General features: G+C 35.6%; 2 protein-coding genes across 4 annotated transcripts in view; one reads left to right on the forward strand and one right to left on the reverse strand.

The window, feature by feature from the left end:
* The window catches only part of COG5 (component of oligomeric golgi complex 5), a 300,872-nt gene that overhangs the window by 200,240 nt on the left and 73,290 nt on the right, over positions 1-27,342 (reverse strand). The gene's annotated exons all lie outside the window — the stretch shown is intronic.
* On the forward strand, positions 20,684-26,407 carry GPR22 (G protein-coupled receptor 22). 3 transcript variants are annotated; one of them, XM_059397034.1, is made up of 3 exons: positions 20,684-21,132; positions 22,088-23,125; positions 24,775-26,407. In XM_059397034.1, exon 3 carries the CDS (start codon positions 24,800-24,802, stop codon positions 26,099-26,101), a length of 1,302 nt encoding a protein of 433 aa, XP_059253017.1. In that variant the 5' UTR covers positions 20,684-21,132; positions 22,088-23,125; positions 24,775-24,799; the 3' UTR covers positions 26,102-26,407. The 3 variants fall into 3 exon arrangements, with proteins under 3 accessions (XP_059253017.1, XP_059253018.1, XP_059253019.1); XM_059397035.1 differs by having other exon boundaries at positions 22,088-23,028; XM_059397036.1 differs by having other exon boundaries at positions 22,088-22,351.

Genomic DNA, 27,342 nt, shown 5'->3' on the forward strand with positions numbered 1-27,342 from the left:
ACCTATTTCATGAAACCTGTTAAGATTCTTCAAACCAGATAGTCTCTCTTGAACCTCCATAGCACATTTTTAAAAACTAACTTTAATATGTTGAGTATACTTTTGTATAGTTTTGTACTTTTCTTAGCTTTGCTCACCCCAAATATTCAAATGCCATACTGTTAATTCTCTGAGACCAAGGACTACGCCTCCCCTGTATAACGGATTGAGTAACTTCCACATAAAACTGAATAGAATTGAATACAATGACTCTTCTGGACAACTGACAGTAAATTTAAAAAAATAAAAATAAGCAAATGTACTTTTTCTGGCTTGTGATATTCATTCCCTAAAAATTCCTTGCAAGCCTTATACTAATAAGTAAATATACAGCTAATAATTATTTATGGATGAAAAATAAACAGTTGGCAGTCGTAATTGTTACCTTTGCATTCAAAACCACATATATTTCCAAAACTTTAACTGAGACAATAGCATGATTCCTCAAGATACAGTTTTGCCCACTAATCATAAAATACCTAGGACTTATTAAACTTTTTACACTTATGGTGAGATTACATAAATTGCAAGCAACTCTCCAGTGCATAGCAAGTGCTATTGCAAATGGGTTTACTGTTAATTCCATGTTGGATTCAGCGGTTCAGTTTTGAACTGAAAAACTGCCTTAATAAAATCAGAGATTGGCCAGCAAGTAATTATACCTTTACTTATTCCATTATTCTAAAATTGTTCTAGTTTACTTTTTAGTGACAATAGAAGCTTCTTGGTGTCACAATACAAGAGGTAAATCAACATTACTTATGAAGACTAAAGAGAATGATAAATAGTTGAAAAGTATTTAAATTTTTGAATAACAGTCATAATGCCACATCAATCACTGACTCACTCATCCATTCAACAAATATTTACTGCGTAATGATGTGGTAGGCACCATACTGCAAGACACATCAATAAACAAAAGAGACACACCTGTGGAAACAAGTCTTTAATCTGTCAAGAATATGTATAAACAGAGCCACTGTGTAGAGCTACACTGTCTACTTTGTAACAACTGCCATTCACATAAACTACACTGAGAATAGTGCCCCTTGAAGCTGTGGCATCACCAGTCACCAACCTTTCTAAGAACCTTCCCTCACATCCATGTAACTGTAGAGGGAGAAGTCCTGTTCCTATGATGTGGTTAAATCTGACTGACTCAAGAATTATCTAAATCAAAGTATACCAGTCATCATCTTCTATTTTCTTGAATTCTCAAAAAAATAACTCCGTGTTCTTCATCTCAAAACAGCACATTCAAAAATATTAAGTGCTGGAACTTTTAAGAAATACCTTGTTTGGGCGCCTGGGTGGCTCAGTGGGTTAAGCCGCTGCCTTCGGCTCAGGTCATGATCTCAGGGTCCTGGGATCGAGTCCCGCATCGGGCTCTCTGCTCAGCAGGGAGCCTGCTTCCTCCTCTCTCTCTCTCTCTGCCTGCCTCTCTGCCCTACTTGTAATCTCTCTGTCAAATAAATAAATAAAAAATCTTTAAAAAAAAAAAAAAAGAAATACCTTGTTTGCTTAAGCTAGCTTAAGTGTCAGCTTTAGTGCTGTCATATAAAATCAATTTCAACTAATTTCAATTCTGAATGAATAACCTCAGTTTTAGAGAGACTAAATAACTTTCATAAAATTACACTGCAGACCTGGGACTATATACGCCTAATGAGGTCATCGAGAACTGGTAGTCTGTCATCTTGGGCATATATATACTATGGTAGCCAGCCTCCCCTAATGAGCTCTGCCCACTGATAACCACACTCGTCTGCAGTATAATTTATTATTGTATCAAGATTTATCTGTGTGAACCACAGAATATGGCAGACACGATGATATGTCACATCTGAGATTTGATTCTGAAAGACACTGTGGCTTCTATCTTGCATATCATACGCTCTCATATTCGTTCAGTCTCTCTCTCTCTCTTCCCACTTACTCTGGGAGAAAGAAGTCAGCTGCCATGTTGTAAGCAGCCCTATGAACAGGCTTCCACTTGTGGGAACTGAGGCCAATCACGTGAGTGAGCTCTGCAGTATCTGCCAGCCCCAGTCAAGCCTCCAGATGACTACAGCATCTGAACAGCTACTCTGTAATCTCAAGAGAGACTGAGCCAGAGTCACACCCATTAAGCTGTTTCTACCTCTGGATTTCTTTACAATAGTTTGTTATTGCTACCATAAAATTATAAAACTAGTGGCTTAGAACAATAAAATTCGCTATTTCACAATTCTATAGGTCCAAAGTACATTGGGTTCAACTGGTATTCTCCGCTCTGGGTGTCACAAGCTTGAAATTAAGGTGTTGGCTACCTGCATTGCTTTGGAGGCTCTGTGGAAGAATCTGCTTCCAGAGTCATTCAGGTCTTTGGCAAAACCCAGTTCCATGAAGGTCCCTGTTTCCTTGCTAGCTGTCAGCTTCTAGAGGCTGCCCGCATTCTTTGGCTCCTAGCCTCTACCGCCATCTCACAGTGTGAATCTCTGTGAACCCCCTTCTGCCTTATCTCTGACTCATGCCTTCTGACATCAGCTGGGAGAGGTTCTCCATTTTTAAGAACTCATGTACTACACTGAGTCTATTCAGACAATCCAGATAATCTCCCTATCTCATGGTCTATAATCTTAATCATATTTGCCAAGTTTCTTTTGCCAGATAATGTAACGTATTCACAAGTCTTGGGAAACAGAACACGAGCAACTTTAGGGCCTATTATTCTGAGTACCATACCCACAGAAACAATGTGATTTATAAATGTGGTTTTAAACTTGTAACTTCCAGGTGTCATTTACTACACAAGAGACAACCAACCACGATACCAAGAGAAAAGGTACTCTGAAGTTATTAACCAGTATAGTTATATATAAGGTGCTCAATATATCACATATTCATATACATACATGCACACATGATGCCATCAGGCATCATGCTAAATATTTTTTCATACGTTATCTCATTAAATTCTGCCAATAACCATTTATCATTATGTATAAGATGAAACTCCTGGTAATTGGTAGAGTTTATTTATTTTTTTTTTAAAGATTTTCTTTATTTATTTGTCAGAGAGAGAGCGAGCGAGAGCGAGCACAGGCAGAGTCAGAGGGAGAAGCAGACTTCCTGCAGAGCAAGGAGCCCGATGTGGGACTCGATCCCAGGACGCTGGGATCATGACCTGAGCCGAAGGCAGCTGCTTAACCAACTGAGCCACCCAGGCGTCCCGGTAGAGTTTAGATTAAATCCCAGTTATTTCAAATCCAGACTATACTTATAAAACCTATTTTTCTTTCTCTTTTGTAATCTAAAGTTTCAAGTTATAAAATTTCAAATAACAGATTTTTATTCTAACCATAGTCTTTAAAAATAAGTTTCCACAATTGGCTTTTTTCTTACTGACTCCCCTCTTCCACAAAACATGAAATGCTTTAGTAACTGCGCTTGACACCTGAAATTACTTCTTCTCTGGAAGAGTAACGTGAATAACATGCTTACACCAGTGTTCACTTCATCTCAGTGCCTGTGCTTGCTGAGGTCCTTGACTCATGGCAGGGTCGGAGGCGGGGGGGCTATATCCCAAGACCAATTTCAATCTCATCTTACTTGAAGTCTTAGCAACATCGAACAATGCCGACCACTCCAGCCCTAAAGCGCTCTCTTTTCTTTGCTTCCAGGATAGCACAACCTCTAGTGTGCCCTCAAGTCACTGCCTCTCTTGGTCATCTCTGTGGTATTCTCTTCCCATGTCCTCCTTACTTATCATAGTTTCTCAGGGTTCAGCCTTATTTCCACTCCCTCTGGGGGACCCAACTCTATAGCCCTTCATATTCAATTGCCAAGTATACACTACAACTTTCAGATCTGCATTTTCTTCTTCTCCTGGATTTCAAACACACATAAGCAGTTCCCTATTACATACATACACCTGTGTCCAATAAACACCTCAAATTCAACATGTCCCCCCACACACTTAAACAATCATCCCTCACAAAATCACTCCTCCTAAAAGCCATAACTCAGGAAGCCCTACTGTCCACTTAACTTGTCCAGATAGTCCTGTTCCTCTCACCAAATCTCACTGTTTCTATATACCTTTAAAATGGATCCTATTACTTTGTTCCAATCCTCAATACCCCAATAATTCTTACCGCCATCAACTCTTGCTTAACAAACTAGGTTTCCCCATATCTAAGGTTGTACTCCCAACTTTCCAAACCACTTGACATTGCTGTCAGCATGATCTTTCTAAAATGCAAGTTTGATCATGTTACTTACAGGCCTTAATTGGAATTATCATTGCCCTCCTGTAAAAGTTCAAATCCTCCAACATGGCTTGCATGACCAGTTACTATCTGGCTCCATCACCCAACACTTCTCTGTCTTCTTCCTTTGTCTTCCCTACCTCAAACTTCTTCTAGGAAAGGCGGTCTCTTTGATCTGGTATTTTTTCACTGATCTGAACAAGCACCCATCCCCTTGATCTGCCTAATACCTAATATCATTCATATCTCTCAGCATATTTACTTCCTCCAGAAAGCATTCCCTAATCATCTCCCTCCAGAGCAGTGCCTCTCTTATGATTTCTTAGTACCTCATACTTGACCTGTATTGACCCTACTAAGTCTAGTATAAGTACTATCATGGTGTATTTATTTATCTGTCTCCCTTAATAAACTATAAGTTTGTTATTTATCATTGTTTACCTAAGCCGCTTACATACCATCCGACACTGGGATGTACTAACAAAGTATTTGTTAAATGATTAACCAAGTGATCAAACTTCCTCTATGGTGATTTTGATTTTAGTTAAAATAATCTCCTGAACAATAGTCATGTCTCCACAACATAAAAGAATTGCAGCTGTAAGTACAACAGTCAAATTGCCCATATTAACATAGTACATTCAGAAGATATAAATGATAGGAATTTCAAGAATTCCCTGGTTTTTAAATGTGACTCTTATAAGAATTATTCCACATGGTATCATTAATGAAAATCTGAAAAATACAGAGAGCCAATCAGGAGAAGTATGGGAAAATGGGCAGGCCTAGGCTCACACATTAGCTAAATGACTCCCTGAACATCAACAACACCAACATGTGTTACACACTGTTGTCTCTACAAATGAACATGTCACTAAAAACCAAGTTATCTTCCAAGACAAGTGAAAAACAGTCAAAACCTAAAATGTTAACTCATCTAATGTTTTCACACAGCAATTTCCCCAGGTAACATAAGTCATTGTGAAAACACTTTTACTGGTCTCCTTTCTAAAGCTAGTGAAAACAAATGTATTTTTAACTTAACTGAAATATCTTCATTACATCACATGTTCAAAAAAAAAAGAGCATAACAGCATGGCACAGTTTTGATTCTATCAGTGTAAGAGTTCATCTATGATTCAACGGATTTAAATATCTGACACAGCTATTATGATATCAATAAAGTTCTTTTATTCTAGACTCAAATACCCTCACATCAAAGCATAATGTCAAACATGCATTTAAGAATATTAAATTCTTGTATTATGAAAGCTTCCAGGTCATTCAGAGCATCTTTCTTCAACTTTGAATAATTTTGAGTTATGTTTACATATGTAAAACACCCAATTCAAAACTAATTTTAGAAACTTACTCAAATAGATAAAACACTCATTAATGATGCCATTGTATGTCCAACAAAAAGAGGAGGGAGGGGAAAATCCAAGAGTAAAAGACAATTACAAAACTAATCAAACAAGACAAAAGCAAGCAATTAAAATTTAAGACACAAAGCACTGCCAAATTGTAGTATATATGATTGCAAAAGAATAATCAAAGGATAACTGCACTTCGCAAAAAAACACTTAGCACAGAGCATAAATAACTGTTCCATGATGTAGCCACTTAAGAGAACCTAACATAAATACAGTCCTTGAAAGCTTAAAATGATTTCAAATTTGAACTGAACTCAAAAAAATAGATAAACTCTGAAAAGTAAAATCTACAGATGGAAGTCTAGTACTGTGTGTTTTACCTCTGGGAATTGCAGGCTGCACCATGATTCTATTCTTACATTACAAATCTGTTGTGTGGGGAGCGGGGGAGGAATAACTATGTTACAAAAAAAAAAAAAAAAAAAAAAAAAGAATAGAACAAATTGTTGTAAGAACATGTAGTTTTTTAATGTGCCTTTATTCTTTACAAGTAACCTTATTCCTTAAAGTCTATTTTTTATATAAATGGATTCATCTATATTTAAAACACCCAATTCCCTTCATGTTTCCTGGTATGAGAATGATCCAGAAGTCACTGCTACTTGACTTATATTACTGTTTGTTTTCAAAATCCATAATATCATAAGAAATATGAGGAAGGGATTCTTTTGTATTTTTTCCTTCCCCATCATTAACCAAACACTAATGCAAATCACTGTCAAGGAGAGGAAAGAAGAGAGACTGGTTGGGACAGCAGCTGTGTTGAAGCTCAGAAAGGACATGCGTTGGCAGATTTGTGAGGTGATGCCTGTGACACAATGTGCCTAGATTTAGTCCGATTCCTGAATTAAAAACAACAACAACAACAACCCCCCCCACGCGCGTGCGCGCGCGCGCACACACACACACACACACACACACACACACTTCTGTACTTGACGTTTTGCCTTTTAGAGAACTATATCCCTTCCAACAAAGAACGTCTTTGCTTGAAATGTTTTAATTCATTAGTCTTATTACATTCTCATTGAGGGAAAATGAAGGAAAACATGGCCAAGATCAACTAACTCATAAGTATGTATCACAAAAATATCTTCTACCTATATATTTTTATTACAGCTTAAAAGGAATTTTCTTCCATTTCCAATTTGAATTCAACTGAAAGTACTTAAGATAAACCACTGTGGTAGTTTGGATTTTTTTACCCTTTAAAATCAACATTTTGAGAGGTCATAAATGCAAAATTTTAAATGGCAGAGCAGCAAATAAGCACACACTGATACAGTATAGTTGGAAGAATAAAGGAAGTTAATCCATATGATAGCAAAATGGAACTTAAGTTGTAAATGAACATTGAAAAGGGCTAAAGCAGGAATCCACAGAGTACATTTAGGCTTAAAGGTAAGGATATGTAATTGTCTTCTCATGACACAATAAAAGACAGATAAATAACCAAAGATCTAAACAGGCTTTAAGATGGGATGCACAGGAAGCAAGAAGTTGACAAAATTCAAACCTCTATTTTATCAATGAAGTAAAAAGTAAGGGTTTCTGGTATAAATTAGAGAGAAAGGAAGGTGGTTTGAACAAAGTTGTAGTGATCTATGTTACAGGTGACCAAAGTAAGACCTTTAGACCAAGCATTAACGCTAAGACTAGTTTTTACATTTTTGAAGAGTAAGAAAAGAAAACAAAGAATTATATGCAATACAGAATGTATGTGGCATGCAAAGCCTGAAATATTACTCTCTGGCCCCTTACAGAAAAAGTTTCCCAATCCCTAGTCAATATAGCACCCGTGGAAGAAGGAGAAATGACAGAAGACATAAATTTGTAAAGCCCTTAATCTGCATAACTATGTGATCTTTTCTCCAGCACTGTTATCTTTTTTCTCTAACGGGAGGAAAAAAAAAGTAACAGAGGCACTTATGAAAGAAAACTGTCCAGGCTGAATATTTTAAATGCAAAGACTCTAAATTACAGGACACAAAATACCACCAGCCTATTATTAGACTATAACGTAAAAAGGCATAAAAAGTAAAACAAAGAGTTTAATCACTTAAAGACAGCAGTAAAGAGAATCCCCCAAGAAGGTTCATAATTAGTTACTAAAAGAAATTATAGGATAATTAGTTTTTAAAACAAATTTGGAATTTCTGCTTCCAACCTAATAGAGTAATTGGTATAGGACTTACCCTAGCAACTGGAAAACTGGACTAACTTTATGCTACTGTTTTCAGATCCTGGACAAAAGGAGAGCAAGGCTGTGATTCCTAGGAAACAAATGAAGTGAGCTCTAGAATTATTGAGTCTTTCTGCCTAAATACACATTCTCCTACAACATAAAAGGAAACCCCAGCAAGGCATAACTAATGGTCTATAGATGAGTTCAAGGGACAAATCTGAATTAAGGAAGGCTGAGGTAAATGGAAGGGGAAGCAGGTCAAAAAAATTAAAAAAAAAAAAAAAAAAAAAAAAAAGGCACGCTAAACAGAGAAACAGTTCCAGAAATTAGTTTTTAGGATTTCTCGAATCTTCAAAAAAAAAAAAAAATTGCTATGAAAACATACAGTGAGACTCAAAAAGGCCAGGCAAAGAACAACCAGAAAGCCTGCAAACTGATCAATTCTCAGAGTTCACAACGAGAGCACTACAACATATTCTAGCTTGAAGAACGAAATGAAGAGATGCCATTGAACACAGGGGCATTCAGTATATATCTTTGAAGGATCATGCCTTAATGGTAGAGCTAAGCTAGTCTTACAGTAGTTTCCTCTGAAGCTTACCCCATTTAGCTTAAAAACAAACCTTAAAAGGATCAAGTTGATCCACAAGTAACTTGACTACCTGACAGAACAAAGTGCAACATTCTTTAAAGGAAGACAACAAAATGCATTTACAGTGTTCAAACACAATGGTCAATATTCAATCAAAAATTATTATATGACCTCAACCACAGCAACATCTTCCTAGGAACATTGCCAAAGGCAAGGGAAGCAAGGGCAAAAACGAACTATTGGGATTTTATCAAGATCAAAAGCTTTTGCACAGCAAAGGAAACAGTTAACAAAACCAAAAGACAACTGACAGAATGGGAGAAGATATTTGCAAACAACATATCAGATAAAAGACTAGTGTCCAAAATCTATAAAGAACTTAGCAAACTCAATACCCAAACAACAAATAATCCAATCAAGAAATGGGCAGAGGACATGAACAGACATTTCTGCAAAGAAGACATCCAGATAGCTAACAGACACATGAAAAAGTGCTCCATATCACTCGGCATCAGGGAAATACAAATCAAAACCACAATGAGATATCACCTCACACCAGTCAGAATGGCTATAATCAACAAGTCAGGAAATGACAGATGCTGGCGAGGATGCAGAGAAAGGGGAACCCTCCTACACTGTTGGTGGGAATGCAAGCTGGTGCAACCTCTCTGGAAAACAGCATGGAGGTTCCTCAAAATGTTGAAAATAGAACTACCCTATGACCCAGCAATTGCACTACTGGGTATTTACCCTAAAGATACAAACGTAGTGATCCGAAGGGGCACGTGCACCCGAATGTTTATAGCAGCAATGTCCACAATAGCCAAACTATGGAAAGAACCTAGATGTCCATCAACAGATGAATGGATCAAGAAGATGTGGTATATATATATACAATGGAATACTATGCAGCCATCAAAAGAAATGAAATCTTGCCATTTGCGACAACGTGGATGGAACTAGAGCGTATCATGCTTAGCGAAATAAGTCAAGTGGAGAAAGACAACTATCATATGATCTCCCTGATATGAGGAAGTGGTGATGCAACATGGGGGCTTAAGTGGGTAGGAGAAGAATAAATGAAACAAGATGGGAATGGGAGGGAGACAAACCATAAGTGACTCTTAATCTCACAAAACAAACTGAGGGTTGCTGGGGGGAGGGGGTTTGGGAAAAGGAGGGTGGGATTATGGACATTGGGGAGGGTATGTGCTTTGGTGAGTGCTGTGAAGTGTGTAAACCAGGCGATTCACAGACCTGTACCCCTGGGGATAAAAATATATTATATGTTTATAAAAAAAAATTATTATATGGGTGCCTGGCTGGCTCAATGGGTAGAATGGGCAACTCTCCCTCTCAGAGGTTTTAAGTTCGAACCTCGCATTGGATGTAGAGATTGCTTTTTAAAAACAACAACAATCATTTGAACTAGCAAGATGCAAAAAGATGATGGAATTAAGAGACAAAGATCTTAAAATATCTATTACAACTAGGAACACAAAGTCAAGGAAAACATGAACACAATGAAAAAAGAAATGTAAACTATAAAAATTAGTCACATAAAATCTCTAGAGCTGAAAAATAGTTATTTGAACTGAAAAATTCACTGGAAGGGCTCAAGGTAGATCAACCATTACAAAAGAAAAGATCGAAAGACCTGAAATAAGAGCAAACCAAAACTACCTAAACTGAAACTACAAAACAATAAAATAACACAGCATCAGTGGTCCGTGTGCCAATACCAGGAGTCTAAAATATACGTGATCAGAGTCCCAAAGGAGAGGAAAGATGTGACAGAGAATAAAAGTATTTGAAAAACGAATTATTTTTCAAATTTGGTAAGAAAGTCAAAAACCAACCAGCAGCAGCAGCAGCCCAGACCCAAGAATCTACATGAGCCCCAAACAAAGGATGAAGGGAAACACAAAGAAAACACACCAAGGCACATCACAGTGAAATTATAGGATAGAATGAAATAAAAAGAAAATCTGTAAAAGGGCCAGAGGAAGACAACACACTAACAAAATCCAAAGATAAGAATGACCAGACTTCTTATCACAAACTACACATGCCAGAAAACAACAAAATAACTTCTAAATGATCGAAGAAAAAAAGTTTTCTACATCAAGCGCAGTAAGTAAAAAACGACAAAAGAAATACATTTTTACCAAGAGCAGAATTTGTTGCCAGAAAGCCTGTGCTCCAAAACAACAACAGCAACAACAAAAAGTCAGAGTTCTTCAAATCAGAAGGAAAATACCAGAATCTCTGATGTACTAAAAAAAAAAAAAAAAAAAAGTGCCAGAAAGGGTAAATACAGTTGATCCTCAAACAACATAGATTTGAACTGTATGCAGCCACTTAACACAGCTTGTTTTTATAAATACAGTACTGTAAATGTGTTTTTTCTAGCTTACTTGAAGAATACAGCATACAACCCATAGAGCATACAAAGTATGTGTTAACTGTGCATGTTATCATTAAGGCTTCCAGTCAACAACAGGCTATCAGTAGTTAAGTTTGGGGGGAGATAAAAGTTATACATGGATTTTTAATTGCATGGAGAACAGCATCCCAACCCTCACGTTGTTCACCAGTCAACTATATATAAATATAAATTTTTCTCAAAAATTTTATTTAAAAGATGATTGGCTATTTGCAACAAAAAGTAACAATAATGAAGTTTGTAAATCAGAAGCTATTTTTTTTTTAAATAGCATAAAAATGGAAGAGGGACAAAAGAAGTGATATGATAATAAGGATCTAAAATTATATATGATGTGATCTATAATTTATAAACCGACTGTGTGGTAAGTTAAACATGTATATCATAAAAACCTACTAAATAACTACTAAATAAATAACTACTAAATAGTAAGACTAAAAAAAATAGGTAATAAGTCAGTAGACTACTTCTCCACTTTATTTACTCTATTTATTCATCATTAAAAATTAGTTATTAAAAATCCAAACAAAATGGAATAGCAAAAATTACCCCAACCAAAAAAGGTGAGAAAAGGAAGAAAAAAATGAGAAAACACATGGAGCAAACAAAACAAATGTCAAGTGGAGGGCTTAAATCTAATGATATGGAAAATTATGTTGAATGTAAATGCTCTGTACTCCAGTTAAAAGACAGAAATCAAAATAGAAAAAAAAAAAAGCCAAAACAAATTATTACAATCTGCAAAAAACATACCTTTAAAACAAAGATGCAGAAGAGTAAAAAGACTGAGAAAATATGTATACGATGTAAACCACAAAACAAACTAGCTACACTGAAATCAGACAAAGCAGATGTCAGAACAAGAATATTATGGTTAAAGACATACATTTCATTATACTCTTTAATGTGCATATACCCAGTAAAAATACATGATGTAAAAACTGGAAAAAGAACAAGGAGAAATAGACCAGTCCAGAATTATAGATGGAAATTTTACAACTCCTCTTTCAGTTAAATGTTACTCAGTATAAAGCTAGAAAACAAACAAAAATAAAATCATGAAGGCTAGAGAATATGGGACCAATGTTATCAATCAACTTGACCTATTTAACATTTAAGAAACACTATGCTCAACAATGGGAGAAAACACATTATTTTCAAACATGGAACATTCACCAAGACAGACTACTTTGGGCCATTAAACAAACTTAAATGCATTTTTTAATACTGTAATTTTGCCAATTATTTTCTCTTAATGGAATTAAATGTGAAGTAAATAACAAAAAATTAGAAAATTACCCAATACTTGGAAATTGAAAAATTTTTAAATAACACAGGTGTCAGCAAAGAAATACAAGGGAAATTAACATACTAAAATGAGTGATATACATAATCAGATCTGTGAGATGTCAGTAAAACATTGTACTGAGCATATAGTCGATAAAAAGAGATTAAAGTCTATTAAAGGTACTTTCACTAATGTAGCAGATGGAAGGAAATACTAAAGGTAAGAGCAGAAATCAATAAAATAGAAATAATAATAAGAACATTGTTCACTAAGAACAGTGAAACCAAATGCTGGTTATTTGAAAAGATCAGTAAAATTAGTATGACTCTAGGCAAACTGAGAAAAAGGAAGATACAAATATCCACTATCAGTAATGAAAGGGAGATACAGTGCCAATCCTACAGATAACTAAAATATAGTGAGAAGCTGTTAAAAACAAATGGATGCTAATAAATTAGGCAAATTAAATGATATAAACAAAAATTCACACTATACTTATCATCAAAACAGACACAAGAAAATAGAAAATCTGAATCCATCATCCATTAAATTATTTCAATTTATAACTAAAAGGTTTAAATAATATAAAACCTCCTGGGCTCATATATCTTATCTTTTGAATTTGCAAGATGTGTAATGAAGGCTTGGTTTTGATCTTACATAGGTTTTTTTTTTTTTTTACAGTTTTTTTTTTAACTAAAAAAAGAAAAAACATTTTCAATTCACTCTACAAATCCAACACTGTCCTGATTCTAAAACCAGACAAAAACATTACAATAAAAGAAAATGGCCAATCAAGATTTCTTATGAATATACAGACAAAAGACTTCATCAAAATATTTGCAAATAAAATCGTGCAATATCTTTTTTTTTTTTTTTAAGATTTTTGTTTATTTATTTGACACAGAGAGAGATCACAAGTAGGCAGAGAGGCAGGCAGAGAGAGAGCGGGAAGCAGGCTCCCTGCTTAGCAGAAAGCCCAATGTGGGGCTTGATCCCAAGACCCTCAGATCATGACCTGAGCCAAAGACAGAGGCTTAACCCACTGAGCCACGCAGGTGTCCCAAATCGTGCAATATCTTATCGGGTATTCTACCACAACCAAGTGGGTCATGACATTAATCTAATATCATGGTAAATAGCTGCCAGGACAGCTGAGGTTATAGGGCAACCAACCAACTCAAACTCTAAAGAAAAACCAGGTGCCTTGAAGAACATTTAGGACATGAGCACCCTTCGGAAAACAACAGTGGATACCAGTCAAAGTAATCCCTTACAGCTGTTAATGAATTGCTAGAGGCTAAAGGTGTGCCAGCAAGAGATACAGAACCTATGGAGGCCACAAACAAAAAAGAGAAGGTGTATGCACCCAATGCTTCTTCAAAAACCTCAACAGGTATGCACACACACACACACACACAAAGATTAGGTGCAGAGTAAAAGGCACCGCAAGGCACCCCTCCTGGCATGGGAGTGGTGACAGTAGCAGCCACTAAGGGCAAGGCATAAAGTCCAGTCTGGCTCCTTTCTACCATCTCTAATACAAGAGGGAAAAAAAGGCCTGAAACCACTGAACGAAGTGCAACAAATCCTACCACTCTCTGGACATTGTTGAAAATCCATCAGAGCTAGGGTAAGGAAACAGCAAATAGAACAGAACAAAACAAAACCTATACATCTAAGGGAGGAAAAAGAATTAGTCCTACAAATGAAAGTAGGGAAGGGACATTGAGGAATCCCCTTTCCCAAAACCCAGGACACAGCGGTTGCCCGGTCCCTATGACAGCTCTGTTGCTATATCCAAAACAATAATGGATCTGGGTAGAAGTGGCAGCAAACTGGGCTTGAGTAAGCCAAACTGACTGACAACCACAATCTGTTTACATAGTTTGCAGACCCAAAGAGAGATGTTTTTGTTTTTTTTTTTTTATTTTTAATTTTTTATTTTTTATAAACATATATTTTTATCCCCAGGGGTACAGGTCTGTGAATCACCAGGATTACACACTTCACAGCACTCACCAAAGCACATACCCTTCCCAATGTCCATAATCCCACCCTCCTTTTCCCAAACCCCCTCCCCCCAGCAACCCTCAGTTTGTTTTGTGAGATTAAGAGTCACTTATGGTTTGTCTCCCTCCCAATCCCATCTTGTTTCATTTATTCTTCTCCTACCCACTTAAGCCCCCATGTTGCATCACCACTTCCTCATATCAGGGAGATCATATGATAGTTGTCTTTCTCTGCTTGACTTATTTCGCTAAGCCTAATACGCTCTAGTTCCATCCATGTTGTCGCAAATGGCAAGATTTCATTTCTTTTGATGGCTGCATAGTATTCCATTGTGTATATATACCACATCTTCTTGATCCATTCATCTGTTGATGGACATCTAGGTTCTTTCCATAGTTTGGCTATTGTGGACATTGCTGCTATAATGAATGTTTATAAGAGAGATGTTTTTGGTCTGCAGATCTTCCAAGTGGCACACCTGAAGGCTGGGCTATTGGCCACAGCTCGAGAAGTCCCGGGTTCCATAAGAACACCCACAATGCTCTTCAAGGGGTGTACTGGTCAGAGCTATGACAACAGAGTCAAGCGATGACATTCACTCTCAGTTTCTGTCGCTGGCCCTGGCTGAAAAGCTGCAGCAGCAAACTGGATACCACCAGTATATATCTGGGCTGAACCCTAAGTGAACCAGGCCAAGGTATTTACAGGAACTTCTATAAATCAAGGGCTCCACTGAGCTAGGGCCTTTGCTTCAAGAAGTGAGAGATACTATTTCAGGATAGAGATACAGTTTCTCCCAAAAGGGGTCACTTTTGGGACACCAAGATGTCACTAAGGCCAGGCCCACTGCATCGCTAAATAAACCATCTGCACTTGATCAGTGCAATTTCTTGGGTCCTTTTCTTGTTAACTGTCAAGTCTGAGTCAAGCTACCCACAAAACAGCAATATCATGCTGGAGAGTTTGCAAGGAGTCTATGGGCCAGGTGCGTAGTTTTCCCAAGACCTGAACAGTAGGCCTCTTCAAAAGAGATGCACTTGGAAGCTGGGTCAGGCAGGTGGCACTGCTGTACTAAGAAATGGCCTGAGTACCTTAGCAGCCCTGTGTCTTTAACTAAAGCTGTGATTTTCTTTTCTCTCCTCTAGGGATAATCCATTGTTTGTGCTGGATCACTCAGGAAGGGGACATGCAGCATCCCACGAAGGGAGAATCTCCTGTGAACTCATAAGCATTCACAGTGTAAGCATGTAGAAGTAAAAATGGCAATACCAAATATACATTTGGCAGAGGAAGCCAGAACAACAGTATATTGAACAGGCCCCCAGACTCCACCCACACTCTAGCTTTTCTTGAATTTGACTGTTTTCCCCCCTGCAGGAACACAGACCAAGGAATTTAACACATACACAAAAGGGACTATAGCCACAGCTGCCAGGAGAAGACATTATTTTCTGACCGGGAGCACGGGGAGTACATCATAGTGGGGAAGTGGGGGAGGCTAGCCTGCGCAGGAGGACTGAAGTGGTGCGAGGCTTTTCTTCTGCTTGGCTCCTCACCCTGGGGTCAGTGCAACTTCCTCCCCCGTGCCTCCCAGCTCCTGCAAGAGCCTGGGCATCCTTAGTTTGCCCTGTGCACACTGCCACAGCTCCACCGTGCAGCCCACAGAGCCTTCAGCCTCCCTTGCCACCTCCAGTGCTTTCTCCCCATAGGACTAGGTAGGCTGGTGCTTGGGCCCCCTATCCAACAGAGCTGTAAAAGTTTGAATTCCCCCCACCCCCATCCTTGATGTTTCCCTACCATACTAGGCTTTACCCTAAGCAGCTGAGATTAAAGGGAAAGAGATGAATCAGAGGGTAAAAAGAAGGGCTCTGCACCAATAAGCAAGAGTTACGTATATGTTCAAACTGCCTACTTGACTTCAAAAAAGAAAGTTATAATGTATTCAGTCTACTCATACCCATTGCTGACACCTTTTGGCCCAGAGGCTTACTGCCTTATTGAGGTAATAACATTCTTTCCTTCTCTAGCCTAGAGAGTAAGCATCAACCAAAGCATCATTCAGGCAGCTCTGTTCTAGGTCTCACTGCTTAGCCTCTAAATATTCATCAACAGGTAAGTCAGCAGGGGATCTACTAGCTTCCCACTTCAACAAGAGCATTTGCTACTAAACTGGCCCACAAGGGCACTTGTCTTTTCTCTTGCAGGAAGCTATGTTTCTGTCAACATCACGTCTTTATTTTAAAACTGTCAAAAATCACGATGGGTCTACGATTTTACTCTACTAGCAAGTTATGAAGCTAGTCTGTTTTTGTCATGGATGCTGCCAGAAGACCTAAGATGCCTTGGTCACCAGGAAAAGGCCTTATCACCCATGACACAGCAAGAAGTAAGAGGACAGTTCACCTTCCCACCCAAGTTCCTTTGGCAGAGGGGCCTAGATGAATACTCTATATACAGTGGATTTGCATTATAGCCAAATGACACTGAGCTTTAAAATTGACCATTTTTATAACAAGTAAGGAGTCCTTACTGCATAGCTCAAGATTGCTAGCTTCAAACACAACCCTGAGAACTGGTCCAGACAAAGAACACTCAGGTTTTTGTAATCTTGGTATACCCAGCAATACCCAGCAGACTCCAGGACATTTAGGAATGCTCAGTGCTCCTGGCAGAGTACTTCTCCCAATACATTCCTATCAAATCTAATATCAGAATATATTATCTAGTTCATCAACTGACTTGGTTTCAGGATACAGAAATGAATGTGATTTTGCATAATAAACTACAAAGGAGAATTACAGAAAGAAAATGAAGCAGCAGAAAAGCAAGAAGAGAAGCCAATGAAAAAAAGGCACAAACATGACTGTATAATTCTTTGACATAAGTGTAAGAGAAAAATATCAACAAAAAGCATCCATAATATTTAAGAATGTAAAGAAGAAGATAAGTCAGTGAAAATAGAAACCCAAAAAACTTGGAGCAGAGGCCCAAGGGGACAAGGCCCCCAAAACAACATGCCAACATTAGGACAACAAACAGAAATTAAGAAGTAGTAATAGTCACAGAGTCCAAAATCTAGATTTGGATGAGAAAATGGAAAGGAAAGCCATGTATTTATTTTTATAATATATGTGATGCTGACAACTGACTTACAAATACATAGTGTAAAAAATGAAAATAAAAAATTTTAAATGTCCAACTTAGGTTAAGTAGAAAGGCTGGGAGGAACATTTTGTGGAGTTTTTCTGTTAAAAGAATATGGTTCTTATGCATGTACTTTATCTAATTATAATCAGTTTTCAATTATTCTCATACCAATAATGAATCATCAAGATTATTGACTCTCTGCTACCTTGGCTACTCCCCATTTGATGAAGGTTTCAGCAGATGGTCCATTTCTATTTTTCTGGTAAAACATTTGCTGTGAAAGAAATTTAAAGTTGAGAAGCCAAATGAAATTTCTGAATTGCCTTTCAACCAAAATAATCCTTTCTTCATTGGGCTTTAGTATCAGAGAGAGTTGAGAGTTAGCTATATTAAGTATTCATTGAAAAAGCACCCTTGAAGCCATACAATTTAAAAAGTGCATTTTTCAGCAGTTAGGAACTGCTTTTGCATATATAGTTTACAAACAGTTTCAAAGCACTTTTCAGTTGTCACTAATTATAATATTTCACAAAGTTGAATTTTTTTTTATTTACAAACTCAGAATCATCTAAGAAGTAGCATCAGAAGTAGACACAAGCTGGATAAAAATGACCTGATATGAACAGTGCAATGTAAATGTGAACAATAAATCACTCTCTCACATTCACGGCTGTTCAAACTTAAGGCAACAGATGTATGCAATTAAAAATCAAAGACTTTCATATCAAAAATGTTAGGAATTGAAATTCTTATGCAATCAAAATATTTATAACAAAAAACCCCAGAACTTAGTGAAAGGATTTTAACGGAGATATTTGGGGCTTAGATTCATATCTATAACTTAGGTATCATTTGTAAGGTAAAACTGTTTTTCTAGGTCATCAATTAGCTAATTAATAATTAATCTATAAAATTATTTTATAACAAAATATCTGGTCTTAAGTCACCAACTGTTTAAAATTAGTATCTTCTATAAATACGAAATATATTAAATGCAAAAGTGTAAAAATTTGTTACTATGGAAATAAAAATCTTTGTAATTCTGACATAATTTGAGACTAATTTTTTCGTGAAAATAGTATAATCTAATTCTGAATCATGTATTTTAGATATTTTTATCTGTGTTAAAAACAAAACAAATGTAGTTAGGATTATCCTGCTAATAAATCACTAAACCAATCTGTGATTTTTAAAAGGAAAATGATACTAAATGTTGTGTGCAATAAAAATAATTGTTGTTTGTGGTATTTTGTGTATCCTTAATCACAAGTCACTTACTTGCACGGGGAATAAAGTGCAATGTCCAAATCTGAGCTTTTTTGCTGCCATTATTTCTTAAAGAGATAGAATTTGTTTTTTTCAAAAGAGTCTAACTTGGGAATACTGTATTACAGAGAGCTAAAGAAAACACAGAAATAAACTTCCACAAAAAGAATCAAAGCTATATTGTGTCCCAAAGAATGCTTGACTTGCCAAAAGTCATATAACTAATAAGCGGTGACTGAACCCAAATCATCCAATTTTAAGTCCCAAGTATCTTCAGAATTTTCCAGAAAGGGGGCCAACTATGGGGAGATGGGGGAAGGGGGAGGAAGTCACAGAGGTCCAACACTGGCTCTGCTACTAACTTACCTAGACTTTTTCAAGTCCTTAAACTTCTTTGAGTCTTGGTTGCCTCTACTTCATAGGGGCATTTTGATGATCAACATAAGTATACTTGAACTCTTTGGCAGAAAAGCACTCTGTGCATTTCACTACATTAATGATTTCTTGTCCCCAGTACAAGTTTCAAATGATGCTAATATCTTTCCTCCAATTTTAGTTTGAAGCTCTGGTTTTAGTCTGAAGCTTAAAATAACACGGTGTGTCCCTGTACTTGCATGCTATCTTTCAACATGGTTGGCATTCTAACAACATCCTGTTCTGCAACCTTCAAAATGCATGAAAAGTAGCATAACAACATTTTAATATTTAGCATTACCAAGGCCGTGCATAAAATTTTAGGAATTCACATCAAAATTTTCCACATTACTCTCAACTTCTATACAAATGCAATTCAAAACTCACATACTACTCAGCCAGCCCCCTGTGAAGCTTAAACACTTCAAGATTACAAAAATGTATACTGCTTTTTTAAATTATAAAAGAACAATTCCAGTTACAAATTAAAAATTTAGCATACATTTTTAAAAATGAATTCTGATATTCCTAAAATAATGGAAATAGGTGATGATCAATATGCTAATAATTCAGTCATTTGCAAGGTCTTCTATTTTGTGAACACAGAATCCAGCCACTTTATATATTCAAACCTAAAAAAGCACTTTCCTCAATACTGAGTGTAGGTAAACAAACTTAATAGAAATTTAATCTTAAAGTCATACTTTAATTACTTCTACTTGTTTTTATTCTTTTGACAATCTACCTTAAAATGGTTTAGCCTTATAACTTGTGAAGACACATAACTACTAGTTTCCTTTTTCCTTTACTGCCTTGTTTACCCGATAACTTTCACACACAGCTACATATACTATTTAGGGCACAGCAATCCATTATAACTGCCCAGGTTAAAAATAGAAATAGCCACGTGAAATAAAACATTATGGCAGTTGATCATTATATATCTACTAAATAAAAGGGTTACCAAAGGTGAAGACAGAGGAGTAATCTGAAAGGAAAGAACATGATTAAATCTTTATACATTGAGATTATGCTAACAGTAATAGCATTTAAAAAAAAAAAACATTTTTGAGTAGAACCACCTTGGAGCAATCTCATTAATATTCTGAATGAATGAATGGAATGAATGAACACCTGAATGAATACTGCAGTCGTAACAAGGTTTAACACCTTGAGATGCTCACAACAATTTGAAATACACAGAAAAGATGACTTGAATACAAACAAACTAGTTGAAATTCAATGTGGTTCACAGTAAAGATGCAGTGGCTTTCTATTTGTAGAACAAAGAATCTCAACCAAAAACATATAGATGACGAAAATATTCCCGAGTGCAATCATCTAGGCTTCAGAAAGAATATACACTTTTTACCATGCAATTCTCTCTTACCCCCTCCACCCCCCCTGTATTTTTTAATGTTTGGCATAAGTGAACAACAAACCAGAATAGAATACACATTTTTAAAAGACTAATTTACTCATATTCTATTTAAGAGCAGCATACAACAACTTATAAATATAGCCTTTTAAAAAAGCATTCTTATATAAAACAGTGAAGGGGGGGAATCCCTGCTATACATATGAAGCACGGTTTAAGCCCAATACAACTGACCAATCAAAATTAGTGAACGCACTGCATCTCTCTGCAGTGGAGAGAAGCGACAAGGTAGGCTGTCATTCTGCAAAAGCTGCTCAGAACTGGCTTTCCTCTGAAAAGCAGTGCCATTCCTTTTTAGAGACTGAATCTAAATGTTGTCTCTGGAGACAAGAAGCCTTCAGTATGTTCAATTACTTCATTACGTTTTTCAGACGCTTATTGATTCCACAGTAGGAAGAGTGAGAGACTGCAGCAGCCTCTCGGCAGCACCACACGTCCCATACATTAGCAGGACCGCTGAGACAATGGCACAGTACAGACACATATTTTCATTAAGGTCTTTTCTGAAGAGATGTTTATGACCCTCTTCCCCCAGTCCTCTGCTAACAAGTGAACAAAATGAATCAATCAAAACTGGAAACGCTTCAACTACATCAGGAATGTATCAAATCTTTAGCGGAGGTAAGATGTGTTCCCTTATTAACAGTATAAGCTGCTTTTGAACTGGCATAGTGGGGTAAAATTACTTTGAAAAATTTCAACCTAAATTTTAACAGTTTATTTGCTTAATTCTATTTATTGCTAAACATGTATTGTTTAGATCGACTTCTTTTAAGACATAACATTTTAAATGTAATTTTTTTAGGATGCAATGTTAAATACCAAAAATTTTCTTTGTTGATTCACTAGGAAAACATCACCTTTTAAGTCACTTCAGACCTACTGAATATTCTTAATGTCATCAGGATAGTTTTTCTCAAGTGCTCAAAAAATGCTTTTATTTCTTAAAATGACCAGGTTTACTATTTAGCTATTATTTATTACTCAGTTTTAGGTTAAGTTCATTATCGGGCATGTTCACTGAAAATTATTTAATTTGCAGTTACATTTTGCATTACCTTTTGCATTTCAACTACATGAACAACCCATCAGTAGAAATTTATAAGCATCTTATCATGGGATATGTTTTAATCAGTTGGTACTCAAACCATGTGCTAATAATTAAGCAAGCTACAATATTTCCCAGTAGGAAACAGTGTTAAATTTATTGTAAAGGCAAGAGAGAATGACAGTATGTGTAGTATATGCTAATTGATCATAATCTCTGAAAACATAGGCTAGCTCTAAACTGAGAGCAGAAATTACTTTTAAACTGCAGCCTCTCCTTCACGGTTATATTTATAATGCTACCTCTATTACTAAATAACATAATGTTTGCAAAATCTGTTAGGAAAAGAAAATATTTAAAGAATCCCTTAAATTTATGTATGGGTGGTGGCTCTACTAATACAGTTTGCTTACTTTGATAACAAATTACTGTGTACGGTGTCGAAGTCAACAAAACTAAAGTAACTTGTGTTAATTGCAAATTATTAGGAACCCTATTTCTTAACCATTTTTTTTTCTTTTTCACAAGGGCCCACAGCAGCTAATTCAGTATTTACAAGTGACAATATGAAGAATGCATCTGATCAAACATCTCTATAGCTGCCTGAACCAAAAACTGCAGGATATTCTTCTGACACATGAATTTAAGACATTAAGGAGTTAAAACCAGAAAATACACGTCCACATTACTGCTGGGATATAACACATGGACAGCAATCATCCTAAGAAGATGCTATATAAAATAGACACAAAAAGAAAAACAATTTAACTGCGAAAGCCTGAGAACAAAATGGTGAGCATTTTTAAAAGGGGAGTTTATACTTTAACATACCGGGATTGTGGAGCTGTTTCCTGAAGAAACAATGAGGCATGGAATGCCAAAAAGAGAATGCCATATATTAGCAGCAAGCTAAATAAAGCTTTATCATGTATTTTCTGCACTAAATATTCAGATATTCATAGCACTTGATATTACTAAAGGATTTTTTCATCTGAGTTTTAGGACTATGTATCCTCTTCTAATGAAAACAAATCAAATTAAATAGCAGATGGTTTTTATCAAAAGAACATGGACTGGATTTATAATACAAAGCAAGTTATGTGATCAAGAAATCATTTCAAACTAATGAGGACTGCTATAGATACAGATTTACATTTGTAACAGAAGGATGTCGAAATACATTTTAGAAGCTAGAAACCGTATGTCTCCTTTTTTGTTTTCACATGTTCTGGAAAATAAAGAGACACTATCATATATTCCCTCAAAGGGAAACACAATTCCTATAATTTGAGGAAGTTTCTCTTGGTCGTGACTTTTTAAGGCAAAACAAACACAAATATTTTGTACTGGTCTTTAGAAATCCATCAGCCAACTAAATCTCACAATTCATGCAGTTTGAAGTATTGGAGAGAAAATGAAAGAATTTCTACAAGACATGAAATAAAACACAGCTACTTCACTGTTGTCAGGTAAAAATTCATGTCAAAATCTGTCAATGACATCATGAATCAATTTGTGAAAACCTGCTATAGTGAGCCAAAAGGCCAATAAGGCAGCAGCAAACAGGTAGGTCAGAAGATGCATGCACCGCACCACACTGTTTAACATTTACAAAAGAAAACAATCTTGCTCTAGAGGAGACACGTTTTACTTAGTTACCCTCTAACTTGGCATTTCTGCTTCATCTAATTATAAATCTGATGACAAAGACCTGATGTTTAATCTGTCAGTTCTGAAAATCTGGCACACTTAAAATTTTCCATTTTCATATGATTTCACTGTTAGCTAAGACTTTCATTTGAGTATATGCCTTTAGTAATACTATATACCAAGCTCAAAGGAATTAATAATGTTATCATCTGTGTTTCTGAAATATCGCCCCTAAAATAATATGCATAAATAAAATTGTATTCTAAAAGCTATCGAAGATTATACCAAGTGAAAGGTTAACATGAATCTTGGAAATTATTAGTCTTTATAATTTATGTTTGATTATGATTTTGTAGTCAAAACGCTGTACTTGAAATGTGAAATATAGTTGGTTGTATGATTTTATGTTAACTGAATATAATTATTACTGACCTGTTAGCCCAGAAAGTCAGACATTATTTTTATAAATTATTCTAACCCTCTATATATTAAAATATAGATTTATATGAATTGGCAAAAGAGCTTATTTTTTAATTGTTTTTAATTGTTGTTTTCCTCAAAATTATACACACCGGGTGATTTATTTACAAAAGGTTTCACATGGAATGTATAACTTTAAAAAAGATTCCTCAGAAAATGGGCTTTCAGATACTCCTTTTCCAAAATTTCATGTTTTACTTTAAAAATCCTGTTTAAACATATAAAATCAAATGATATGGCCTTTTAAACCACTCCAAAAATGATTATTACTTAACATGATATTAAATTTCAATTTCTTTCTTCCACAATAAATGAGAGGGTGTGGTCACAAAATAAATCATTCATTGGAGTGATTAGTACTCATTTACCAAGTTTTGTGGTGTTCTACTTTAACATAATGTCCTTTCTGATCCAATTTTTATTACATAAGTTTGTCCATTATGAAGTTTGATGAGCATTTGCACTACAAAATATGTAATATTTATCATTTGCCTACTTTCTAGGGGAGAGAGTTCCAAATATCCCCAAGCACACTGTAGACTCCTGAATAAGAGTTTCAACCAAGAACATGGACAAAATGATTTTAAACAACTAGGGCTCTGTGCCATTTATCATTTTAAATGAACTCTTGTCCTGTTCATTTGAAATCTCATGAGAATAATTACACCTACACTAATTATGCTAGAACATATTAAAATAGCATTTATTACCCACCTACTCACAACACTTTAAAATGAAATATTAAAACACCAGGCTAAAATTAGTTTTGCATACTGAGTAGTTTTATTGTACAAAAAGATACCATATCTCAAAAAGCCTGAAAAACCCAAATGAGGAAAATCTTTGGGGATCTTGAGTTATTTTCAACTATGTAGGAGTTAAAGGGAAAATCCAATTCCCTGTTACATCAAAACAATGCAACCTCGATGTCTCCTAATTCTGCCTTTGCCATTAATAGTTTAGAAACTTAAAAATTAAGCCAAGTACACAATAAAAAGACTTTTTTTTAAAAAACAAGGAACACATGTTTTATACGTCATTTAAATTGCCAAATATCAAAGAGTTTATTCTATTTCACTTTCTAGGAAAAACACCAACTGCTCCAAAAGAATGTGTTTTTCTCCCATTCTGGAAATCAACATGCAGTCTGAATCTAACATTACAGTGCGAGATGACATTGATGACATCAACACCAATATGTACCAACCACTATCATATCCATTAAGCTTTCAAGTGTCTCTCACCGGATTTCTTATGTTAGAAATTGTGTTGGGACTTGGCAGCAACCTTACCGTATTGGTACTTTACTGCATGAAATCCAACTTAATCAACTCTGTCAGTAACATTATTACAATGAATCTTCATGTACTTGATGTAATAATTTGTGTGGGATGTATTCCTCTAACTATAGTTATCCTTCTGCTTTCACTGGAGAGTAACACTGCTCTCATCTGCTGTTTCCATGAGGCCTGTGTATCTTTTGCAAGTGTCTCAACAGCAATCAACGTTTTTGCTATCACTTTGGACAGATATGACATCTCTGTAAAACCTGCAAACCGAATTCTGACAATGGGCAGAGCTGTAATGCTAATGATATCCATTTGGATCTTTTCGTTTTTCTCTTTCCTGATCCCCTTTATTGAGGTAAATTTTTTCAGTCTTCAAAGTGGAAATACGTGGGAAAACAAGACACTTTTGTGTGTCAGTACAAATGAATACTACACCGAACTGGGAATGTATTACCACCTGCTAGTACAGATCCCAATATTCTTTTTCACTGTCATAGTAATGTTAATCACATACACCAAAATCCTTCAGGCTCTTAACATTCGAATCGGCACAAGATTTTCAACAGGGCAGAAGAAGAAAACAAGAAAGAAAAAGACAATTTCTCTAACCACACAGCACGAGACTACAGACATGTCACAAAGCAGTGGTGGGAGAAATGTGGTCTTTGGTGTAAGAACTTCAGTCTCTGTAATAATCGCCCTCCGGCGAGCCGTGAAACGACACCGTGAGCGACGGGAAAGGCAAAAAAGAGTCTTCAGGATGTCTTTATTGATTATTTCTACATTTCTTCTCTGCTGGACACCCATTTCTGTTTTAAATACTACCATTTTATGTTTAGGCCCAAGTGACCTTTTAGTAAAATTAAGGTTGTGTTTTCTAGTCATGGCTTATGGAACAACTATATTTCACCCTTTATTATATGCATTTACCAGACAAAAATTTCAGAAGGTCTTGAAAAGTAAAATGAAAAAGCGAGTTGTTTCCATAGTGGAAGCTGATCCTCTGCCTAATAATGCTGTAATACACAATTCTTGGATAGATCCTAAAAGAAACAAAAAAATTACCTTTGAAGACAGTGAAATAAGAGAAAAATGTTTAGTACCTCAGGTTGTCACAGACTAGGGAAAAATCTAAGTTTCATTAAGCCCACATTTAAACTGTAAAAAAATGAAATTACTGCCAAATATAAGAAAAAACATTTTAAGTATTGGTTATATTGTAAATTTTTGATGTAAATGTCAAGATTAGATTAGGTCATATATATTCAATTTCTTCATTACAATGTATTTGTTGCATGGCAGTCTGTTAAAGTAATATTGTGTATATTTTGTCAATATTATGTCCATCAGAAGATATTCATGTAAGTCATATTTTCTAAATAATAAATACATAGCCTTAAAACAGTGTATAACTTTAAAATGTAACTGACACAGGTATCCCTTTCTTTTTTTTATGAGGTGTATTTGTTTCTATGCCACAAGCTATAGAGCTATTTATATAAATGACAAGTGGAATAGCACTTTAATATAAGAACAAAAATTATGGTCTCCAATCAAAATAATTCAGAATTTTCTATGTCACTACATTATGTTTTCTGGTATAGTATACTCGCTATAATATTTGATGCATCAAAAATAATGAACTATGTGTGAAACTTTATCCTTTTTTTTGAATGCAGAAAATTGTAGAATTTATCAGGATTTTAAAATTTAAGAACCAAGAAACAACCCTGTATATATACTCTAAGATAGGGAAACTTTGAAATTCAAGTTTATTATGAAAAAGAGATTGATTTTCTAAGATCAAGGGCACTATGCCTATAAATATATGAATAAACCGACAATAAAGGGAAGGAAGAAAATTAAAGCACTAGCCTCTTTTCTTCCTTCCTCACTTTGCTTGAGTCTAAGCCAAATGTTCTGGATTAATATAGTATACTGGTAAAAACCAGTGCATTAAATAAACTAACTTCCTAACTTTATTTAAGTCAGCCTTTTTGTATACCAGAAGTCAGCTGTTAAAATCTGAATAAAAGAAAGAAAAAAAGACTTTCTATCATTGTAGAGAAGCTGCACAAAGCCAATGATTTCTAATTTTAGATATATAGCAACTTTAGAATTATAAAATTTACACAAGTTTCCTATACTACGATAACTTCCAAATGTTTCAAAGAACAATAGTTCTATTTCCATTCTTAAAATCATGTAAGTGGCAATAAATCTTGTCAATTTTTTTACTTTACTCCACTTAATCTAACTTTAATCTTTGTGTCTCCGATCTTCAATTCATGTTGGAACTCTATGAAATTACTAATCCTAACTACAGATAAAAGGTTTGGGAATCTCATATCAAACAAATATTTT

This window comes from Mustela nigripes, chromosome 4, assembly GCF_022355385.1.
Source record: "Mustela nigripes isolate SB6536 chromosome 4, MUSNIG.SB6536, whole genome shotgun sequence".
NCBI lineage: Eukaryota > Metazoa > Chordata > Mammalia > Carnivora > Mustelidae > Mustela > Mustela nigripes.

Excerpts from the sequence above, each read along its gene's own strand:
- GPR22 (XM_059397034.1), top strand. The coding sequence starts at position 24,800 with ATGTGTTTTTCTCCCATTCTGGAAATCAACATGCAGTCTGAATCTAAC.